This window comes from Anthonomus grandis, chromosome 3 (genome assembly GCF_022605725.1).
Source record: "Anthonomus grandis grandis chromosome 3, icAntGran1.3, whole genome shotgun sequence".
In the NCBI taxonomy this organism is placed as follows: Eukaryota; Metazoa; Arthropoda; class Insecta; order Coleoptera; family Curculionidae; genus Anthonomus; species Anthonomus grandis.
In genome coordinates, this window is record NC_065548.1 from 2,005,864 (window position 1) to 2,025,972 (window position 20,109).

A 20,109-nucleotide genomic window follows, 5' to 3' on the forward strand; every position below is an offset into this window, starting at 1 on the left:
AAATGGGCTTTAAACCCTGGAAAAATGAATGGATCACTTCAACTGCCTGGAAATTTTTAAAGAAAAATCTACAGTCTGGAAAATAAATGATTCTAGAGCGATTCTAAGCACTTCGTGAATTTTCGAGACAATAATGATAGTTTCATTCAACCACTTAAAGTCCATATTAATTTTTCTTTCAATACAATGAAAATGACCATCGTGTCCAATTAAATTATGCATAATTCCGATAAAATACGACATTTTCGAACGAAAATTATTGTCTCTCTTAACAAAACTTCTCGACTCAAACAATTCCTCAATACTAATCCTGAAACTATAATAATCGATCTCGTATCCAATTAAATTGTGCATAATTAAGATAGGCACATAGACACAATCAAAAAAGCATCAAGCTTCACTATAACTCTTGTTTTCTGGGTAATTAAAATAAAATTAATTGGCCTTAACTGCCTGGAACAATTTCATAAATTTCTTATGCGAAATTTTTTTAATATATTTTGTATAGAGAAGGAGAACATTTTAAGTGACTTTTGATCAGAAATATTCAAAACAATTTTCAAAAATCAATATTTTTTAGAAAATTTAAAAATATGTAAAAAAATTGACCAACTAATGATTTGCGTTATTTTCGAAACCAAAAAAACCTTGTCAAAAATCATAAGAAACCCATAAAAGAGTATAATTTTTAAATAGCTTTTTTTAAGCTTGTTATCCTTTTTTCAGTTTTTTTACCTAATATATCGTTCTGCAACGCTTTCCTAACTTTTTCTACATATTCGATTCCTCTTAGAAAAATTCCTTCTTTAGTGACCTTTAAAGAGCTTTTTTAGTACTACCATAATCTACCAAAATCTACAGTCTGGAAAATAAATAATTCTACAGCGATTCTAAGCACTTCATGAATTTTTGAGACAATAATCATAGTTTCATTCAACCACTTAAAGTTCATATTGATTTTTCTTTCAATACAACGAAAATGACCATCGTGTCCAATTAAATTATGCATAATTCCGATAAAACACGACTTTCTGGAACGAAAATTATTGTCTCTCTTAACAAAACTCAACGACTCAAACAATTCCCCAATACTAATCCTGAAACCATAATAACTCCCTCATTTCATACACAAACACATATGAAACCCAAACAAACGACTCCTTCTCCCACCTAATACATTTGATGGAAAATTTACTTTTGCCAACTGAAAACAATACGCGGCAAATGTTTATTTTCCGGTTTACTAGACGCACATGCCTTAAAGGTAGACCAAAGTCAAGTTTCGAACATTGATTGAATATCAGGAGCCGTAAATATAAGCAAACAAGAGCTTGCATGTCTCTCTCTCTCTATTATAACTTATGTGCGGTTTAAATTATGCTTCTGGCTTGATACGGGATACATATATACTACAGGGCCAATTAATATTGTTATAAATTTAGTTTACGTTTGCCTGGAAAAGCTCATACATAATAGAGAGGGGCCTAAACCTAAATAAAAATTTGTCACTCAAGTGCCTGAATAAATAAAGAGATATAACGATTTTAGGTGTAAATAATGGCCTAAATTTGTATTTTTTCATATATTTATTAATTATCTAGCAATTACAAGTGAGAGAAACTATTAACAGCTTGAAAAATCAACTTACATGCCTAAAAACAAGAAGAATTACGGCGTAAAGTCCAGGCAATTGACTGGGAATATAGACACCAATAAACAACCTGAAATTAACTATTCAACTGCCTGGAATAAGCTCATAAATTAAATATGTCTGGAAAAATTAATGCAAAATTTAATTGTTAATTATTTTATTTACAGCAATGGTGTCAGTCGATGCCGTATTGGCCCGCAGTGCGACTTTACCGTGTGATATTGAGCCGAGCATCAGGGAGGATCGAATTTACATGGTTTTATGGTACAGGGATGGACACAGTAAACCCATTTATAGGTAAGTTATTATACATATTATAGAAATGGCTTTTTTTCTTCCTTTTTTACAATATTCTGAGTAAGTACTCAGAGATAAGTATCAGACAATTGTGACCAGTCAAAAACGTGCCAATTACAGTCGTCATCGGTAATAGACAGGATATATACTTACTAAGATATATTGTATCACAAATCAAAATGAAAGTCAAATAGAATACGCTTGATTTACATTAAGAAAAAATTATTATGCCATTTTTTATGAAATACAACTTGACAGTTTTTTCATGTTTGTTTCAATTTAAATGCAAAAATTATGATAGTTGTAGAAATTGCGTGGTAGTGCTTGAACCACACATAAGGTGTCTTGAATATAAATGTTTAAATAATAATAATAATAATACGTTTATTTGCTAGTAAAATAATACATTATAAATTATATTTATTATATATAAGTGCTAAAACTAATTAATTAATTATATGGTAACTAACAGGCCATTAATTCAGACTTCCAGGACCATTTAATAAAATGGTGCCCGAATTCTGTTGAAGCCTAGGTACTGCCTAGTAAGTACTACAGATTCAACATTAAGTCGTAAAGAAAGGCTTAAAAAAAAAGAATTGATGTTTTTGAGAGAAAGGATATTTCCCACACTTAAAACTACCCTATTTAGTGCTACCCTATTAATAATTTGTACAATAATTTTTTTTTATTAAAATTGTACTTAAAACGTCGTATGGACATTAGTTTTTCGAGTGATAACCACAATTTTTAAGTGTACAAACATGAAAACATAAGCGAATCAAATTTTCTGCCGTAAGCAATAAAAATGACAATTTTAGACTCCATTAAACAAATACTGAAACGAATTACCCCGTTTTCATGATAATAAATGCAACAAGTCGTAAGAGATTAGCTTTTATATTAATTGCCTCACCTTTACTACAGTGGAAGCTTAATGGATTTAATGTTGTTAGTGCATTTAAACTGTCACGTTAACGGAATGTTTATATCGGGCTGATGGGTGGAAATGGGATTTTTACGCGAGGAAATATTACGGTGAAGAAGTGGGGTTTTCTTGGGTTTTTCTACTTTAATGGAATTTAAGGGATCATATAGAGAATTCTAATAAAAGTTTCTATGACATTTCGTTTCCTAACTTTCCCCACTTAAGCTCAATTATCTCAAAAACTATTTAAAGAAAAGTAATGAAATAAGCTTTATTGGATTTACAAGAGAATGCCCCATAAATTCTGTTTGAGTTGCAAAACAATCAAACTTAAACTTTTCAAATTATCCGAGACTAAATGCAATTGATAGTCTAAAAAATGTTTAATTTTTCCCCAACCTCCTTTCACTTAAACTCAAATAACTCAAAAACCACTTAAGAAAAATGATTCAATGAACTTTATTGGATTCACAAAAAATGTACTTTAAATACTGTTTAAGGTGTAAGACGGTCAAACTTAAATTTTCCAAGCTATTTGAGTCCAAGTCCAGTTGACAGTTTAAGAAATGTTTCACTTTTCCCAACCTCCTCCCACTTAAACTCAATTATCTCATAAACCAGTTCAAGAAAATAATGAAACAAACTTCATTAGATTCATAAGAGAATGCCCTATCAATACTATTTAAGGTGCAAAGCAATCAAACTTAAATTTTTAAGTTATCCTAGTCCAAGTTCAGTTGATAGCCTAAGAAATGCTCTACTTTACCCAACCTCTTCTCACTTAAACTCAAATATATCAAAAACCACTTATTGAAAAATAATGAAATAAGCTTCATTGGATTTATAAGAGAATTCCCTATTAATACTATTTAAGCTACAAAATAATCAAACTTAAACTTTTCAAGTTATCTTAGTCCAAGTTCAGTTGACAGCCTAAGAAATGCTCTACTATACCCAACCTCCTCCCACTTAAACTCAAATATTTCGAAAACCCCTTAACGAAAAATAATGAAATAATCTTAGTTGAATTAATAAGAGAATTCCCTATTAATGTTGTTTAAGGTACAAAACAATCAAACCTAAACTTTTCAAGTTATCCTAGTCTAACTCCAGTTGACAGCCTTAAAAATGTTTTACCTTTCTCAACCTCTTCCCACATAAACTCAAATATCTCAAAAATGACTTAACGAAAAATAATGAAATAAGCTTCGTTGGATTTACAAGAAAATTCCCTACCAACAATGTTTAAAGTACAAAACAATCAAACCTAAACTTTTCAAGTTACCCTAGTCTAACTCTAGTTGACAGCCTAAGAAATGTTTTACTTTTCTCAACCTCCTCCCACTTAAACTCAAATATCTCAAAAACCACTCACGGAAAAATAATGAAACAAACTGCCCTTGATTGGCAAGAGAAATCCCTATAAATATTGTTTTGGGTATAAAACAATCGAAACATAAGCTTCCCAAATTATTTAGCTTCAAATCCAGTAAACAGCCTTAAAACATCCCTGATTTCTTTGAAGATAAGTAGGTTTACTCCATTAATCTTAATATTCACTTTAATTTATAAAAACCCAAACAAAAAAGTGGGGTGGTAAACTTTCCACGCTAAGGTCTAAATTATATTGAAAAAGAACGCATTGATCCATTAGTATCCAATAAATCCAGTATAGCTCCTGCATGATGTGCTTTTACTGCTATACTAAACTTTAATGGTGAACATATATGGATTTTTTCTTAATGGATATTCATTGGGGCACGTTACCCGTAATGAACGACAACATGCCCTAATGTACCCTCATATTAAGTGTGTTCGAAAGCTCGATGCCACCCACCCACGTGGCATATTTTAATAATATTCCCGTCGAACTAAGTGAAGACTGAAGGTTTCGCAGGAAACAACGAGGCCATTAGGCAGTTTCTCTCTCTCTCTCTCGCTCCCACGTCTTATCCGAGACTTTTCTGGACTCCTCCCGATACGTTTCGCAATTAGTCGTTAATTAAGCGAAACGGATCCGTAATTAATGCGATTCGCTTGTACTGACAAGTTGCGATAGCCGTCGTTGCCCTGTTTACAAACTCCATTAAACTGGCCGCGACCGGTTTGCGCTCATGTCGGTTTCTAAGGTCCTGTAATTGACTTTCCCTAATAATTTGCTTGTCGTGGTGTGGTGTACCCTCCCTCGCCCCTCCGACCCTCTCTATCCTTCTCTGTTTAGGTTAATTACTTGCTTAGTTTAGAGGGCATCTTTTAAAAGGGATTTTTTTGCTTATCATCGGGTATAAGATTATCTGGAAAATAGCCCTTAAAAAGCAAGTTGAAAAATAAGTCAGAATAAGGTTTGTAGAAGCGCTTTTTGTGACTCTGATTCAGAAGACCGCGAGTCAATTATTACATGATAGACATTTGACAATGTCAGTCTGGAATAAAACAACTGAGAAAAAAATGCCTGCAAAAACACGAAAAATTATTTTAGATCCCAGGAAGTCATAAAAATTCATAAAATGCCAGGGATAAAGTTAGAACTATCCTCTTAAATGTCTGGAAAACATAAACAATTACGCCAAGTATCAAGAACGTTATAAAAAATACGTGCAAAGGTCTGGAAACCATAAGAAGTACTTTTAGATCCCTGAAATGCATATGAATATCACAAAATGCCTGTAATAAAATGAGGAATAATTACCTGGACACTGAAAAATATGAAAAATGCCTAAAAATTTTGAAAAATCATTTCAGAGATGGCAAAAACAACGATAAGAACTTACGGTCCCATTAAATATATATAATTTTATATGCTACGCGTGTTTCGCTCCTATCGAGCTGAGCATCATCAGGCCTAGACATGCACCTATATAGGTCACATTACAACTCATAGTCCTAAGACATTTTTACTACTAACCCAAACTCCTTATTTTACTCCTTGCACGTGTTTCGCTAACGATGTTAACATCTTCAAGAAACTCGTTTGTTTGTCATAATTAAAATTTGATTTAATGATTTTATATAATTCGAAAAACAAATCGAGACCCGTCTCGAGGGTAAAATAAAGAGTTTTGGTTAGTCGTAAAACTGTCTATAATGTGGTCTGATGATGCTTTGCTAGAAGCGAAACACGTGTAGCGTATAAAATTATATGAATTTAATGAAACCTTGACTTGGAGTTTTGATCTTGGTTTTGTTTTCATATCCCTGGATAGGCAAAGAAAAATCACAAAATATGCTTGGAATAAAATGAGAAATTACCTCAAGAACCTGGACGATATAGACACTGGAAAAATGCTTGCAAAAACATGAAAATATATTCCTAAATCTTTGAAAGGCATAAAAATTAACAAAATGCCTGGAATAAAATTGAAAATACTCTCTGAAATGCTCGATTTATACAAAATTACATCAACTATCTGGAAAATACGAAAAATGCTTGAAAAACATATAAGTAGTCGCAGATCTCTGGAATGGATACAAAATTATAAAATACCTTAAATAAAATGAGAATTTACGTCCAGTACTTGAAAAATATGAATACTACCTAAAAAAAATAGAATATTAAAAAGTTATTTCAGATAAAATGAAATAAAACCCAAAAATGTCTATGGAAGGCATAGAAGTTCACAAATTGCCTGAAATAAAATTAGAAATACCCTAATAGGTGCCAGAAAACCCTGGAAATCTAAATGAGTAATTTCAGATGTCTGGAATGAATAAAAAATGTTGAATTGCCTGGAATAAAATATGAAATGACCTCAAGTTCCTCTAATAATTAAAAAGCTACGTCAAATATCTGGAATAAATATATGAAAAATACCTGTCAAATCCTGGAAGACCTGATCAGTTATTCGCGACCCTTGACATATGAAAAATCTCTTTAAATATCTGGAAAAATGGCTTAGTTGTTTAGAAAAATTAAAAAAATTATTCCAGGAGTTTGAAATACTTAAAAATCACTTTAATTGCTTGGAAAAAAGTGAAAACTGACCCCACTAAATGAGAAATAGTCAAAAATAATAGAAACTCTATCATAAATAGACAAAAATAAAAAATATGAAGAACCTCTTAAAGTGCCTGGAATAATGGCCCCAATTATCTGGAAAAATTATTATAATATTATTTCAGGAATTTTCAATTTTTGGAAAATCACTTTAATTGCCTGGAAAATGATAAAAACTGACCCAAACTAAATGAGAATTAATTTAAAATAACAGCTCTGTTAAAAACTCCTTTAAAAATTAGCCAAAGAAAAAAGGTAAAAAACATACGGAAAATTTTTTAATTGCCTAGAAAAATTACCCCAAGTTCCCGGAAAAATCATAATAATATTCTAGGAATACGAAATTTTTGAAAAACTACTTTAATTGCCATGAAAAACTTGAAAATTTACTCCAATTAAGTTACAATTAGTCAAAAATAACAGAAACTCTTGTCAAAAACTGTTAAAAAAAAGCTTGAAAAACATATAGAAAAGCTGTTAAAATGCCTGGAAAAATGACATCAATTGCCTGGAAAAACTAAAATATTATTCCAGGAATTTGAAATTTTTGAAAAACCCACTTTAACTGCCTGAAAAAAGTGAAAACTGATGCAAACTAAATAAGAAATAATTAAAAATAACAACTCTCTCAGAAATTCCTTTAGAAACTGTACAAAGAAAAAAAGGTAAAAAACATATGGAAAATCTCTTTATTGCCTGCACAAATGACCTCAAATCCCTGGAAAAATTAAACCGTGCTTCCAGGAGCTTTAGAAATTTAAAAACCCACTTCAACTGCCGGGAAAAACTTGAAAATTGACTCCAATTAAATTACAAATAGTCAAAAATAACAGAAACTCATGACTTAATGTCAGAAACTGGCAAAAAAAAACTTAAAAAACATATAGAAAAGCTTTTAAAATGCCTGAAAAAATGACCCCAATTGCCTGGAAAAATTAAAATATTATTCTAGGAATTTGAAAAACCTACTTTAACTACCTGGAAAAATTTGAAAATTGACCCCAATTAAATTACAAATAGTCAAAAATAACAGAAATTCTTTCAGAAACTAGCCAGAAAAAAAGGCTTGAAAAACATATAGAAAAGCTCTTAAAATGCCTGAAAAAATGACCCCAATTGCGTGGAAAAATTAAAACATTATTCCAGGAATTTAAAATTTTTGAAAAATCACTTTAATTGCCTGGAAAAAGGTGAAAACTGATCCAAAATAAACAAGAAATAGTCAAAACTAACAGAAACTCTATCAGAGTCTGGTCAAAAAAAAACTTGAAAAACATATAGAAAATCTTTTTAAGTGCCTGGAAAAATGACTCTAAATTCCTGAAAAAAGCAAGTTAAAAATTTTAAATCAAGTCAGAATAAGGTTTGTAGAAGCACTTTTTGTGACTCTGATTCAGAAGACTGCGAGTCAAAGTACATGATTTTTTGAACAAATCTAGATCTTTCCACTATATCTATAGAGAATCTCTTCCTAGTTCGGTGAAAATTGCTATAGATGGTTTATGCCTATCGTATCTAGTAATTATAAAAAAAAATTAAGAACAGGTTACGTCTGGTCAGTCCTACTGTACAGCGTTGAATCATGGAGAACTCGTTTTTCGCAAAAATCTAATATGCTTTTTGCTAAATAAGTTGGATCTGGAGTCAAATAAAACTTAGGTGTTAGATTTTAATACTGCCGACGTTTCGGTCTATATTAGGCCATCTCCAAGCTGATAATGAAAAGTAGGTAGATAAAAAACCAAATTTTATTTCGTTTAAATTAAACAAGCTTATTAAATTAGCTCAATTTAGTAATTTCTTCAATAGAGCTTTTCCTACTTTCCATAAAACGAAGTCTTATTTTCTGGAACTTAGGTATTATCATCTGACAAAACTCTTCAAGGGTTTCTAATTGGGTATCCTTAATTGTAGTTTTTATATGCACCCATAACAAAAAATCAAGTGGCGCAAAATCAGGCGACTTAGCTGGCCATTCCATTTCTGGTCCCCTCTTTACACTTCAACGATCCGGAAATATCTGATCAAGATGGTGCTCCATATTGTTGGAGAATGATTTGATTTTCATCATAGTCGTTTTCTTCCAAGAGATTTCCAAGAGATCTTGGAATATTTTACTAATTAAATTAAGCAGAAAAGGCGGCCCAGTATTGGCATCTGACCATTTTTTTAAAATTTAGATTTACTTTTCCATTGCAATGAAATTCTATCTGAGTGAAAATATACATTCATATGAGACTCAAATATTGTCAATAAGACGCGGATTAACAATAAACAACTCACTATTTTGGCAAAATTGCCCTCGTTGGTCATAAAGTCTTCATTTAAGGAATCTTGTAAGGTTGGATTTTATTTTGTTAAATATCCTATGAACGCATCTTTTGGTTACTCGTCAATTTTCTGAAACTTAACCACTAATTCTAGAACGAATTTTCTGTTGACTCATTTTTCTGGGTGGAGGTTACTGGATGATTAAACACTTGCACCATTCTATTGCGGCATAATAATTGTTCTTAACTCTTGTTATCTTATTTCTCCTTGCCATAAAATAAACCATACAGTAATTTTACATTTGTTAAATTTCTATTTAGGATATTAAAGATGATCCCACTTATTCGTAAAGTCTTGCTGGTTGCTCTACATCGAAAATAAAATCGTCACCCTGTATAGAAATGATGTGGTGAAATTGTTAAATTACAGTGTTTTTTTAAAAGTTTAAAATTTCTGGAATAATATTTAAAAAATTGGAATATGAATTCATTCATATTCCAATTTTTTAAAATTTTATTGGCGGCATTTAGATTTATCCGAATTTCTCTATGAGGTGATAATTGAATGACCCTCTTACATTCACTACGACTCATTAAAACTCGCCCGGCAATTTTCCACGGTTCAAAAACCCCATTTAGGCCCAAAAGAAAACTTTATAAACACGTTTTAAGGAATCCAAGTTTCCCTTTAATGGGGGGGTACGAGGAGGGTGAAGGGGGACGGGAGCACTTCAATCTCCAATCGTGTGCCCCAAACCCGATTCGAAATTTCTTTGGCGCCCCTTAATATAATTCCAGATTTACGAGTTTTCCGAAGTTAGTTTACGGGAAGAAATTGGGCGTAATGTGTTACGTAGTAGCAGTCGTTTTAGCTGCTCGCGAGATGGATATCTTAACGGGTTTTGTTGTTCTTTTTTATTTTGCAGGAGGATGAGAAGGAGGAGAAGGAGGAGGGAAAGTTTTCCGAAGGTCGCTACATCCGGTGCGTTTTTCCTTATAAAGTTTAAAACGAGAGAAAAATTGCATTTTCATGCTCGTCCGTCGTAAGAGTGCGATCCTGTGATGTAGTTAAATATTTATAGTTGGCTCAATTGCATCAAAAATAATTAAATAATTTTAGTTTTTGGCATAGGACTCATCATTTTATGAATTTCTGTAACTTATTCGAGGCAGTTGAAGTGGGTTTTTAATGGTTTTAAATTCTTGGAATAATATTTTAGTTTTTCCAGACAATTAGGGTAATTATTCCAGGCACTTAAAGAGCTTTTCCGTATGTTTTTTTCCTTTGTACAGTTTTTAAAGGAGTTTCTGAGAGAGCTGTTATTTTTAATCATTTCTCATTTAATTTGGCTTAGTTTTCACCTTTTGCCAGGTAATTAAAGTGGTTTTTTAAAAATTTCAAGTTCCTGCAAAAATATTTAAATTTTTCCAGACAATTGTGGTCCATTTTCCAGGCACTTAAAAAGATTTTCTATATGTTTTTCAAGTTTTTTTTTTGCTCAGTTTCTGACAGAGTTTCTGTTAATTTTGACTATTTGTAATTTAATTGGAGTCAATTTTCAAGTTTTTCTATGCAGTTGAAGTGCGTTTTTAAGTTTCTTATGCTCCTGGAATCACGTTTTCATTTTTAGAAATTCTCCATACATTTTTTACCTTTCTTAAGCTGCTGGAATAACATTTAAATTTTTCCAGATAATAGGGATCCTTTTTTCAGGCACTTAAAGAAGTTCTTCGTATTTTTCATTTTTGTCTATTTCTGATAGAGTTTCTGTTATTTTTGACTATTTCTCATTTAGTGGGATCAGTTTAATTGGCTAGAAAAAGGTGAAAATTGACCCGAATATAATTACAAATAGTCAAAAACAACAAAAACTGGCCAAAAAAAAACTTGAAAATTATATAGAAAAGCTCTTTAGATCCCTGGAAAAATGACACTAACTGCCTGGAAAAATTAAAATATTATTCCAGAAACTTTAAACTTTTGAAAAAAAACTGTAATTGCCTGGAAAAAAATGAAAATTGACCCCAATTAAATTACAAATAGTCAAAAATAACAGAAACTATCAGAAACAGGTCAAAAAAAAACATGAAAAACAAATAGAAATTTCTTTAAACGCCTGAAACAATGACATCAATTGCCTGGAAAAATTAAAATATTAGTCCAGGAATTTGAAACTTTTGAAAAAACACTTTAATTGCCTGAAAAAAAGTGAAAATTGACCCAAACTAAATGAAAAATAATTAAAAATAACAGCTCTGTTAGAAACTACTTTAGAAACTAACCAAAGAAAAAAACGTGAAAAACATAATATGGAAAATTTACATCAATTACCTGGAAAATTGACCCCAACTGCCTGATGTCATTCCAAAAATTTGAAACCTCAATTATCTAGAATGAATTTCCTGAAAAATTAAAAATGACCCTAATTGCTTGAAAGAAAAGAAAAATTATTTCAGGAGCTTAAAGCACTTCAAATGGGTGGAAAAATGACCCCAATTGTTAGTTATTATCTTAAAAAAATTTTTAACAAATGCCTGGAATAAAAAAATCCTGGAAGCAATGAAAAATGTTTCCAGATCTTTTGAAGGCATAGAAATTTAAAAAATGCCGTAAAAAATGTCTGGAAAACATAAAAAATTATTCCGGGTTTCTTTAAGGCATAGAAAATAAAAAAATTCCTGGAAAACCTGGAATAATATTTCAGTTTTGTAGTTAGAATAGAAAATGTTAGGAACACAAATTGCCATAAAAATTCTTTTAAAAAATGCCTGAAATAAAGTGAGAAATTACCCAGAACGCCTGGAATATATAAAGAAATTATAAAAATCAAGAAAAAATTAAAAAATGCTTCCGAAAACCTAAAAAAACATTAGGAAGAGTTTAGAAGAGTTATTACAGGAAAATATGGAAATTTAAAAATTGCCTAGAATAAAATGAGAATAACCTCTGGTATGCCTGGTAGACATGAACCATTAAGTCAAGTATTTCAAAGTGTGAACAATATATGCAAAAGTGTGGAAAACATAAAAAATTATTTCAGATTTCTAGGAAACATAAAAATTTTAAAAATGCCAAAAATAAAAAATTGCTATAAAAATTATTTTTAAAAAATTCTGGAATAAATAATCGCCTTAAAATTTTCGTTAAAAAATGCTCGGAAGATATAAAAAATTCATCCAAACTCCTTGAAGACCTATATAATTAAAAAATCCTTAGAATAAAAATGAGTGTTTGGAAAAATGACTCCAACTTCATAAAAAAACAAAAATTAGAAAAGATAACAGACATTGCATGAGAAAAAGTCAAAAAATATCAGCAGCTCTGTCAGAAACTGACCAAAAAAAACGTGCAAAAATATCTGGAAAAATGACTTTAACTTCTTAAAGAGATCAAAAAATTATTCCAGAAATTTACAACATTTGAGAAATCATTTCAACATCTTGGAAGCTTGAAAATTGACCAGTGATGGGTAAATGAGAAACAGTAAAACAAGTCCGTCAGAACCTGGGCAACAAATGTAGAAAACATAGGAAAAACCTCTTTAAATGCCTTAAAAAAATGACCTCAATTGCCTGGAAAATTGACCCCTACTACCTGGAAAAACAAAAATATATCATTCCATAATTTTGAGATCCTAAAAGAGGAAGAGGCCTGAATTGTCTAGAATCAATTGCCTAAAATACTGAAAAAATTGTTCCAGATTTCTAGCAAAACAGCATAAAAATTGTAAAAAGCTTAGGAATGAAAAATTGTCATAAAAATTAATGGATTTAATTTATCAATTTTTTTAAATTTTAAAATCCCTGGAATAAAAATGGAAAACTCTTTAAGTGCTTGGAAAAAATAAAATATTAGTCCAGGAACTTAATACACTTGAAAAATTACTTCAATTGCCTGGAAAATGTTGAAAACTGACCCCAACTAAATGAGAAATAGTCAAAATTAATAAAAACTTTGTCAGAAAAATTGCCTGAAAAAATGACACCAATTGCCTGGAAAAATTAAAATATTATTCCAAGAATTTGAAATTTTTGAAAAAACCGTTTTAATGGCCTGGAAAAAGGTGAAAACTAACCAAAACTAAATGAAAAATAACAGCTCTGTTAGAATCTACTTTAAAAACTACCCAAAGAAAAAATGTGAAAAACATAATATGGAAAAACTCTTTAATTACCTGTAAAAATAACCTCAATTTCCTGGAAAAATAACTCCGACTGTTATTATACAGTTGAAATATTATTCCAGAAATTTGAGACCCCAAAAGAAGGAAAGACTCTGAGAAATTGAACAAATGACCCCAACTGCTTGGAAGGAAGGAGAAATTATTCCGGAAGCTTGAACCACTTCAACTACCTAGGAAAATTAAATAATTATCTTAAAAATTTCTTTAAACAACTCCTGGAATAGGAAAATGTCTTGGAATAGGATAAAATTCATGGAAGATGTAAAAAATTGATCCAGGTTCCTTGAAGGCCTATAGATTGAAAAAATTCCTGAAACAAAAATGAATGTATGGAATAATTACTTCAACTCCCTGAAATAATTAAAATATTATTCCAGTAGCTTGAGGCACTTGAAAAATTACCTAAAATGTTTGGAAAAAGTTAAAAAATGACCGCAATTGCCTGGAAAAAATTAAACTATTATTCCATAAGCTTGAAACACTTCGAAAACCACTTCAAATGCCTGGAAAAACTTGAAAACTGATTGTAGGCGCATGAGAAACAGTAAAATAACAGACATTTCATCAAAAACTGAGTAAAGAAAAAACATGAAAAACATATAAAAAACCTCTCTAAATGGTTGAAAAAATGACCCCAATTGCCTGGAAAATTCACCGCTATTACCTGGAAAAACAAAAAAAGATGATTCCATAAATTTGAGACCCCAAAAGAAGAAGAGGATGAAGAAGAATCGTCTTGAATCAATTTCCTGAAAAACTGAAAAAATTACGCCAACTACTTGAACCGCACCAACTATCTAGAAAAATAACCCCAATTGCCTGGAAAAATTAAGTAATTATCCTAAAAATTTCTTTAGAAGATGCCTGGAATAACAAATGTCTTTAAAAATGCCTGAAAGACATGAAAAATTGTTCCAGATTTCTAGAAAGCATAAAAATTGTAAAAAGTTTAGGAATAAAAAATTTTATCATAAAAATTCATGGATTTAATTTATAAAAATTTTAAAATTTACGAATTTCAAAATCTGTATAAAATAATAATTCCCTAGAATAAAAATGGAATACTCATTAAGTGCCTGGAAAAATTAAAATATTAGTCCAGAAGCTTGAGATATTTGAAAAACTACTTCTTGGAACTGCCTGGAAAAAGTTGAAAACTGACCCCAACAATAACAAAAACTCTCTTAAAAACTGGCCAAAAAAAAACCCTTTTAATGCCTGGAAAAAATTTCTTCAATTGCCTAAAAAATTGACCCCAACTGCCTGGTATGATTCCAGACATTTAAGGCTTCAATAATTGTCTAAAATCAATTTCCTGGAAAATTTTTAAAACTGACTCTAATTACTTGAAAGAAATGGAAAATTAGTCCAGGTGCTTGAATCACTTCAAATGGGTGAAAAAATTACCCGAATTGCCTGGAAAAATTGAATAATAATTCAAAAAATTTCTTCAACGAATGCCTGGAATAGAAAGTGCCTGGAACCAATGAAAAATTATTCCAGATCCCTTGAAGGCATAGAAATTTTAAAAATGCCGTAAAAAATGCTTGGAATAAAAAATGCCTGGAAAACATGAAAAATTGTTTCAGATTTCTAGAAAGCGTAAAAATTGTGATTAAAATTCATGGATTTAATTTATAGGAATTTATAAATTCATAAAAGCAAAAATTCCTAGAATAAAAATGGAAAACTCTTTAAGTGCCTGGAAAAATTAAAATATTATTCCAGGTGCTTGAGACACTTGAAACACCACTTCAACTGGCTGGAAAAAGTTGAAAACTGACCCCCAACAATAACAAAAACTCTCTCAAAAATTGGCCAAAAAATAAAAACCTAGAAAACATGAAAAACCCCTTTAAATGCCTGGAAAAAATGACCTCAGTTGCCTGGAAAAACTAAGATATGATTCCAGAAATTTGAGACACCAAAAGAAGGAAAAACCTCAATTGTCTAAGTTAAAAGTCTAATTAAAATATTATTCCAGAAGCTTGAAATACTTGGAAATTCAACTGCCTAAAAAAACTTGAAAACTGACTGTAGGTGCATGAGAAACAGTAAAATAACAGAAACTCCATCAAAAACTGGTCAAAGAAAAAACATGAAAAACCTCTCTAAATACTTGGAAAAATGACTCAATTACCTGGAAAATTGACCCCTACTACCCGGAAAAACAAAAATATATCATTCCATAATTTTGAGACCCTAAACGAAGAATCATTTGCTTGAAAAAAATGACCCCAACTGCTTGAAAGGGAAAAAAATTATTCCGGGAGCTTGAACCACATTAACTGTCTGTAAAAATAACCCCAATTGCCTGGAAAAATTAAGTAATTATCTTAAAAATTTCTTTAGAAAATGCCTGGAATAACAAATGTCTTTAAAAATGCCTGAAAGTCATGAAAAATCGTTCCAGATTTCTTGAAACCATAAAAATTGTAAAAAGCTTAGGAATAAAAAAATTGAAAAAAAAATTCATAGATTTAATTTACAAAAAAAATTTAAATTTACGGATTTAAAAATTCCTGGAATAAAAATGGAAATCTCTTTAAGTGCCTGGAAAAATTAAAATATTAGTCCAGGAGCTTGAAACACTTGAAAAACCACATCAACTGACTGGAAAAAGTTGAAAACTGACCCCAACAATAACAAAAACTCTCTCAAAAACTGGCCAAAGAAAACCCTTTAAATGCCTAGAAAAAATTACCTCAATTAACTGGAAAATTGACCTGTCTACTAAACTAAAATATGATTCCAGAAATGTGATTCCAAAAGAAACCTCAATTGTCTAGAATCCATTTCCTAATTTTTTTTTTTAAATGACCCTAATTGCTTGAAAGAAAAGAAAAATTATTCCAGGGGCTTGAATCACTTCAAATGGGTGGAAAAATGACCCCAATTGCCTGAAAAAATTGAATAACTATTTCAAAAATTTCTCTTACAAATGCCTGGAAGCAATGAAAATTTATTCCAGATCCCTTGAAGACATAGAAATTAAAAAAATGCCTGGAAAACCTGAAACAATATTTCAGTTTTCTAGATAGAATAGATGTTTGATACATGCAAGAAAAATAAATTGCCATAAGAACATTTGAAAAAATGCCTGAAATAAAGTGAGAAATTATCTAGAATGCTTGGAATATATAAAAAAAATTATAAAAATCAAGAAAAAAATAAAAAATGCTTCCGAAAACCTGAAAAACATAAAAAGTTATTACAGGAAGACATAGAAATTCAAAAACAGCCTAAAATAATTTCTGGAATAAGCCTGGTAGACATGAAACATTAAGTCAAATATTTGAAAGTGTAGCAATACATGCAAATTGTGAACAACATAAAAAATTATTTCAAATCTCTAGAAGGCATAGAAAATCTTGAAATGCCTGGAATAAAATAAGAATTGACCTCAAAAACCTGAAAGACACTTAATATTATTGGAAATCACTAATGAACGCCATAACGCACACTTCGTATGCCTGAAATATAATTCTAATGCATAAAAAACTCATGTTTTAGGAGCTCTGGAGCAATAGAAAAAGGGGTTAGAGTCCCTTTCTATATCCCTAAAGGAACAGTAGAGGAATATAATAAACACATCCTCGATCGATTCCGATAAGAAAATATTCAAACCGGAACTGGAGGAAAATATATGTCGAGTTTTAAAATAGATTTCCGACGTGTCTGGAAACTCAAGATGCGACATGTGATTTCTACGACAACACGTGTCTGAACCGGTTTGATATATGGCGGTCAGCGTAACGCCATTGTGACTCTCCCCAACTGAACAATGTCGGAAATATGTTGCCCGGGTATTCTACCCGCGCTGCTGCTATACGAGCCCGATTCAATTTAACTCCATATTCGGGAAATAAATTTCTACGTCCCGCGAAGAATGCACCTTATTTCGTTCGCTTCATATATATATATATATATAAATTTTTACGGTTTTTCTATTGTCTGCCTCTTTTACCCCCTTTCCCCTTCAGTTGGGTTCATTTTGGAACATTGTTTGAGGACAGTTTCATTTTTCTTGTTTAGATTGGGACTTTTAAAAAAATGTTTGCGAAAAATCAGGATTACAAGAAAAAACTGCGTTCCAATATTCGCTATCCTTGGTTTCTAAATTGTGACCATTTTGCCTATTGAAATGTTGTTAAAACCATAATATATATACCGGTGATATTTTTCGTTCTACTATCCTATACTACTATAAATATATTACTATAACTATATATATACTACTATAAAATCCTATTTTGCGCTCAAACCATTGTACGCTAATAGCCCGGGAGCCAGTGACAGATTTTTGTCAACCATCGCAACCCTAGCCAAACTTTGTGGAGTGTTAGATTTAGTTGTCCTCTAAAGCAAAATGACCGTCAGCTGGTCCACTAGCGGTGGGTGGGTCAATGGGAGGGCCGAAAACACGTAAAAAAAATTTCAACTTTCAGTCATTTCAACCCTGCCGAAATTTTTGTAGATGGTAGTTTATATAATTATTTAAATAAAAAAAATCGTCAGCCGGCTGTATGTTGGTGGAAAGCCCATCGAGATCATGATCGTCATCATGAACGGCGATCATAGAAAATGAAGAAATATTAGATTTGGTAAAACAATACGAAGAATACAGTGAAAAAACATTGCAAGGCGATCATGGAAAGACCCCACAATACTATATGCTATACATACGTTTCGTCGACTATTATTTGTTGCTAAATGCAAGTATTCGCAAAGGCGACTTCCAGTTATTCAAATATATGTTATCAAAAATGGTTAACTTATTTTTCACATTTAATCAGCCAAATTATTCGAGATATTTAGTTAAATATCTCGATAATTTGCTGAAAATTGACGACACATATCCTGGCCTGCGTTCGCAGCTAGAGGAGGGATCATTCGGCGTTAAAAGGACAAAGAAAGCGTTTTCAAGGCAATCAGTTGACCTCACTCTTGAGCAAACTATTAATGCAGATGCTGCTAATAAGCTGACTGGAATTTCTCATATCACAAGTTCGATAGCAGCTAGACAGCGATGGTGCCGCAGCCACACCATTCGATCTGCGATTATTAGTCATACGTTAGATGATGCACATTTAACTAAAAAACAAGACGTGACACAAGATTTGTCAAAGGGTGTGATTAAAAAAAACAGCAGTCAACTAGCTCGATTAATTAGTGGAATAAAACGAAATATCAACCCGTTTGATAAAGTTTTAAACAAAAATAATTTATACAACATTTCTACTGGCCAAGCTGCACCAGAAAATGTCGCTGACTTTTTGTTGAGTGTTGAAGAAACTGGAAATCAGCAGAGACAAAAATGTATACAATTGTGTGTAGACGATCCAAGTAAGTTTGATCAGGCTATTTCACAAAATAAACTTCATACTTTTGCCAGTATCATCAGTAAAAAAAAATTGTCAATTGCTGGAAAGGAAGTAGAGCTGAGAATGCAGCGTGATATTTTTGGCAAGCTTCTTTACATTTCCATGCAAAAAGAAGTTGATATTGCAAAGGTTCTTGCATACCCATTAACGCCAGTACCTTTGTCAATGTGCCATCTTGATGGTTCTATTTGCAAGACTGAAAAATCGGCTCTGATGAAATTGTTGGAGAAAGAAGTTCAATCACAAGCACCTACAAACACAGATGTGATTATCTACGATGGATTTTTCATTCTTCACTTGATGAAAGAAGTACCAAATACTTTTGGAAACATTTCTCTACAACTTCTTCAGTGGATTTGTGCAACTCCAGCAAAAGTTATTATAGTCACATTCGACAGATACATTTTCCCGTCCATAAAAGATACGGAGCGTAAAATGAGGGGTATGGAAATATCTGATTATCGGATTGATGGTCCCGATCAGTTGCGAACGAAAGATTTGGCTACGGAGTTGAAAAATCCGAATTTCAAAGAAGCAATCGTCAATTTCTTCATTCAACACTGGGCTGAAAATCACATGGCACCTTATATGAATAATAAAGAGATTTATATCAACTGTGAATCATGTTATAAATATCAAGTGAACGATGGAAAAATTGTCAAAACGTTGGAGCCGTCATTGACGTGCCCCGCGCACGAGGAGGCGGACACCAAAATGATTTTTCACGTTTCGCAGTTGAAGTTCGATGCGAATATTACAATTCGTTGCTCTGATACAGATGTGTTAATCATCATGCTCGGTAATATGTCTCAAATACGTTACAGCCATCACATTCATATGGAAGTTGGTACCGGCAATCACCATCGCTTTATTGACGTTACGAAATTATTCGACACTCTTGGAAAAGATGTGAGCGAAGCGGTGCCTTCCTTCCATGCTTTCACCGGGTGCGACTTCAATCCATCATTTTTCCGCAAAGGAAAAAAGCGACCGCTGGCAATAATGAGAGAAAGTTCTCGCTTCATTGAAGCATTCACACAAATGTCGATGCCATCGCATGAGAAGAGTGAACCTTCTAAAGTGATTGAAGAGTATATCTGTGCTGTGTACGGATTTAAAAAATTACAAAAAGTTAACCAGGCAAGAGAAGCAACTTTTCATAAAAATTACAAAATTGGTAGAAATGACGTCTTTGAGTTGCCGAAAACAAATATTGATGGGTCAAGTCTACCGCCGTGCCAAGCTGAATTAGTCAATCAATTTTCAAGAGCATGTTACATATCCGAAACATGGGCACATGCACACCTAAAAGTGCCCAATGGAAATGATCCATCGGAATATGGATGGACACAAGTCAATGATACATCTGGTCAAAGATAATTATACTAACGAATAGTTTAC

General features: G+C 31.8%; 1 protein-coding gene across 4 annotated transcripts in view; it reads left to right on the forward strand.

Annotated features, from left to right (window-relative positions):
• LOC126733736 (hemicentin-1) overlaps positions 1 to 20,109 on the forward strand; it is a 613,913-nt gene that overhangs the window by 284,858 nt on the left and 308,946 nt on the right. For all 4 annotated transcript variants that reach the window (XR_007659843.1, XR_007659842.1, XM_050437122.1 and 1 more), the window contains exon 2: positions 1,819 to 1,948. Coding sequence is in view for 2 of the 4 variants with exons in the window: in XM_050437122.1 (XP_050293079.1) it covers positions 1,819 to 1,948 (130 nt within the window). In the remaining 2 variants the exon portion in view is untranslated. The remainder of the gene's footprint in view (positions 1 to 1,818; positions 1,949 to 20,109) is intronic.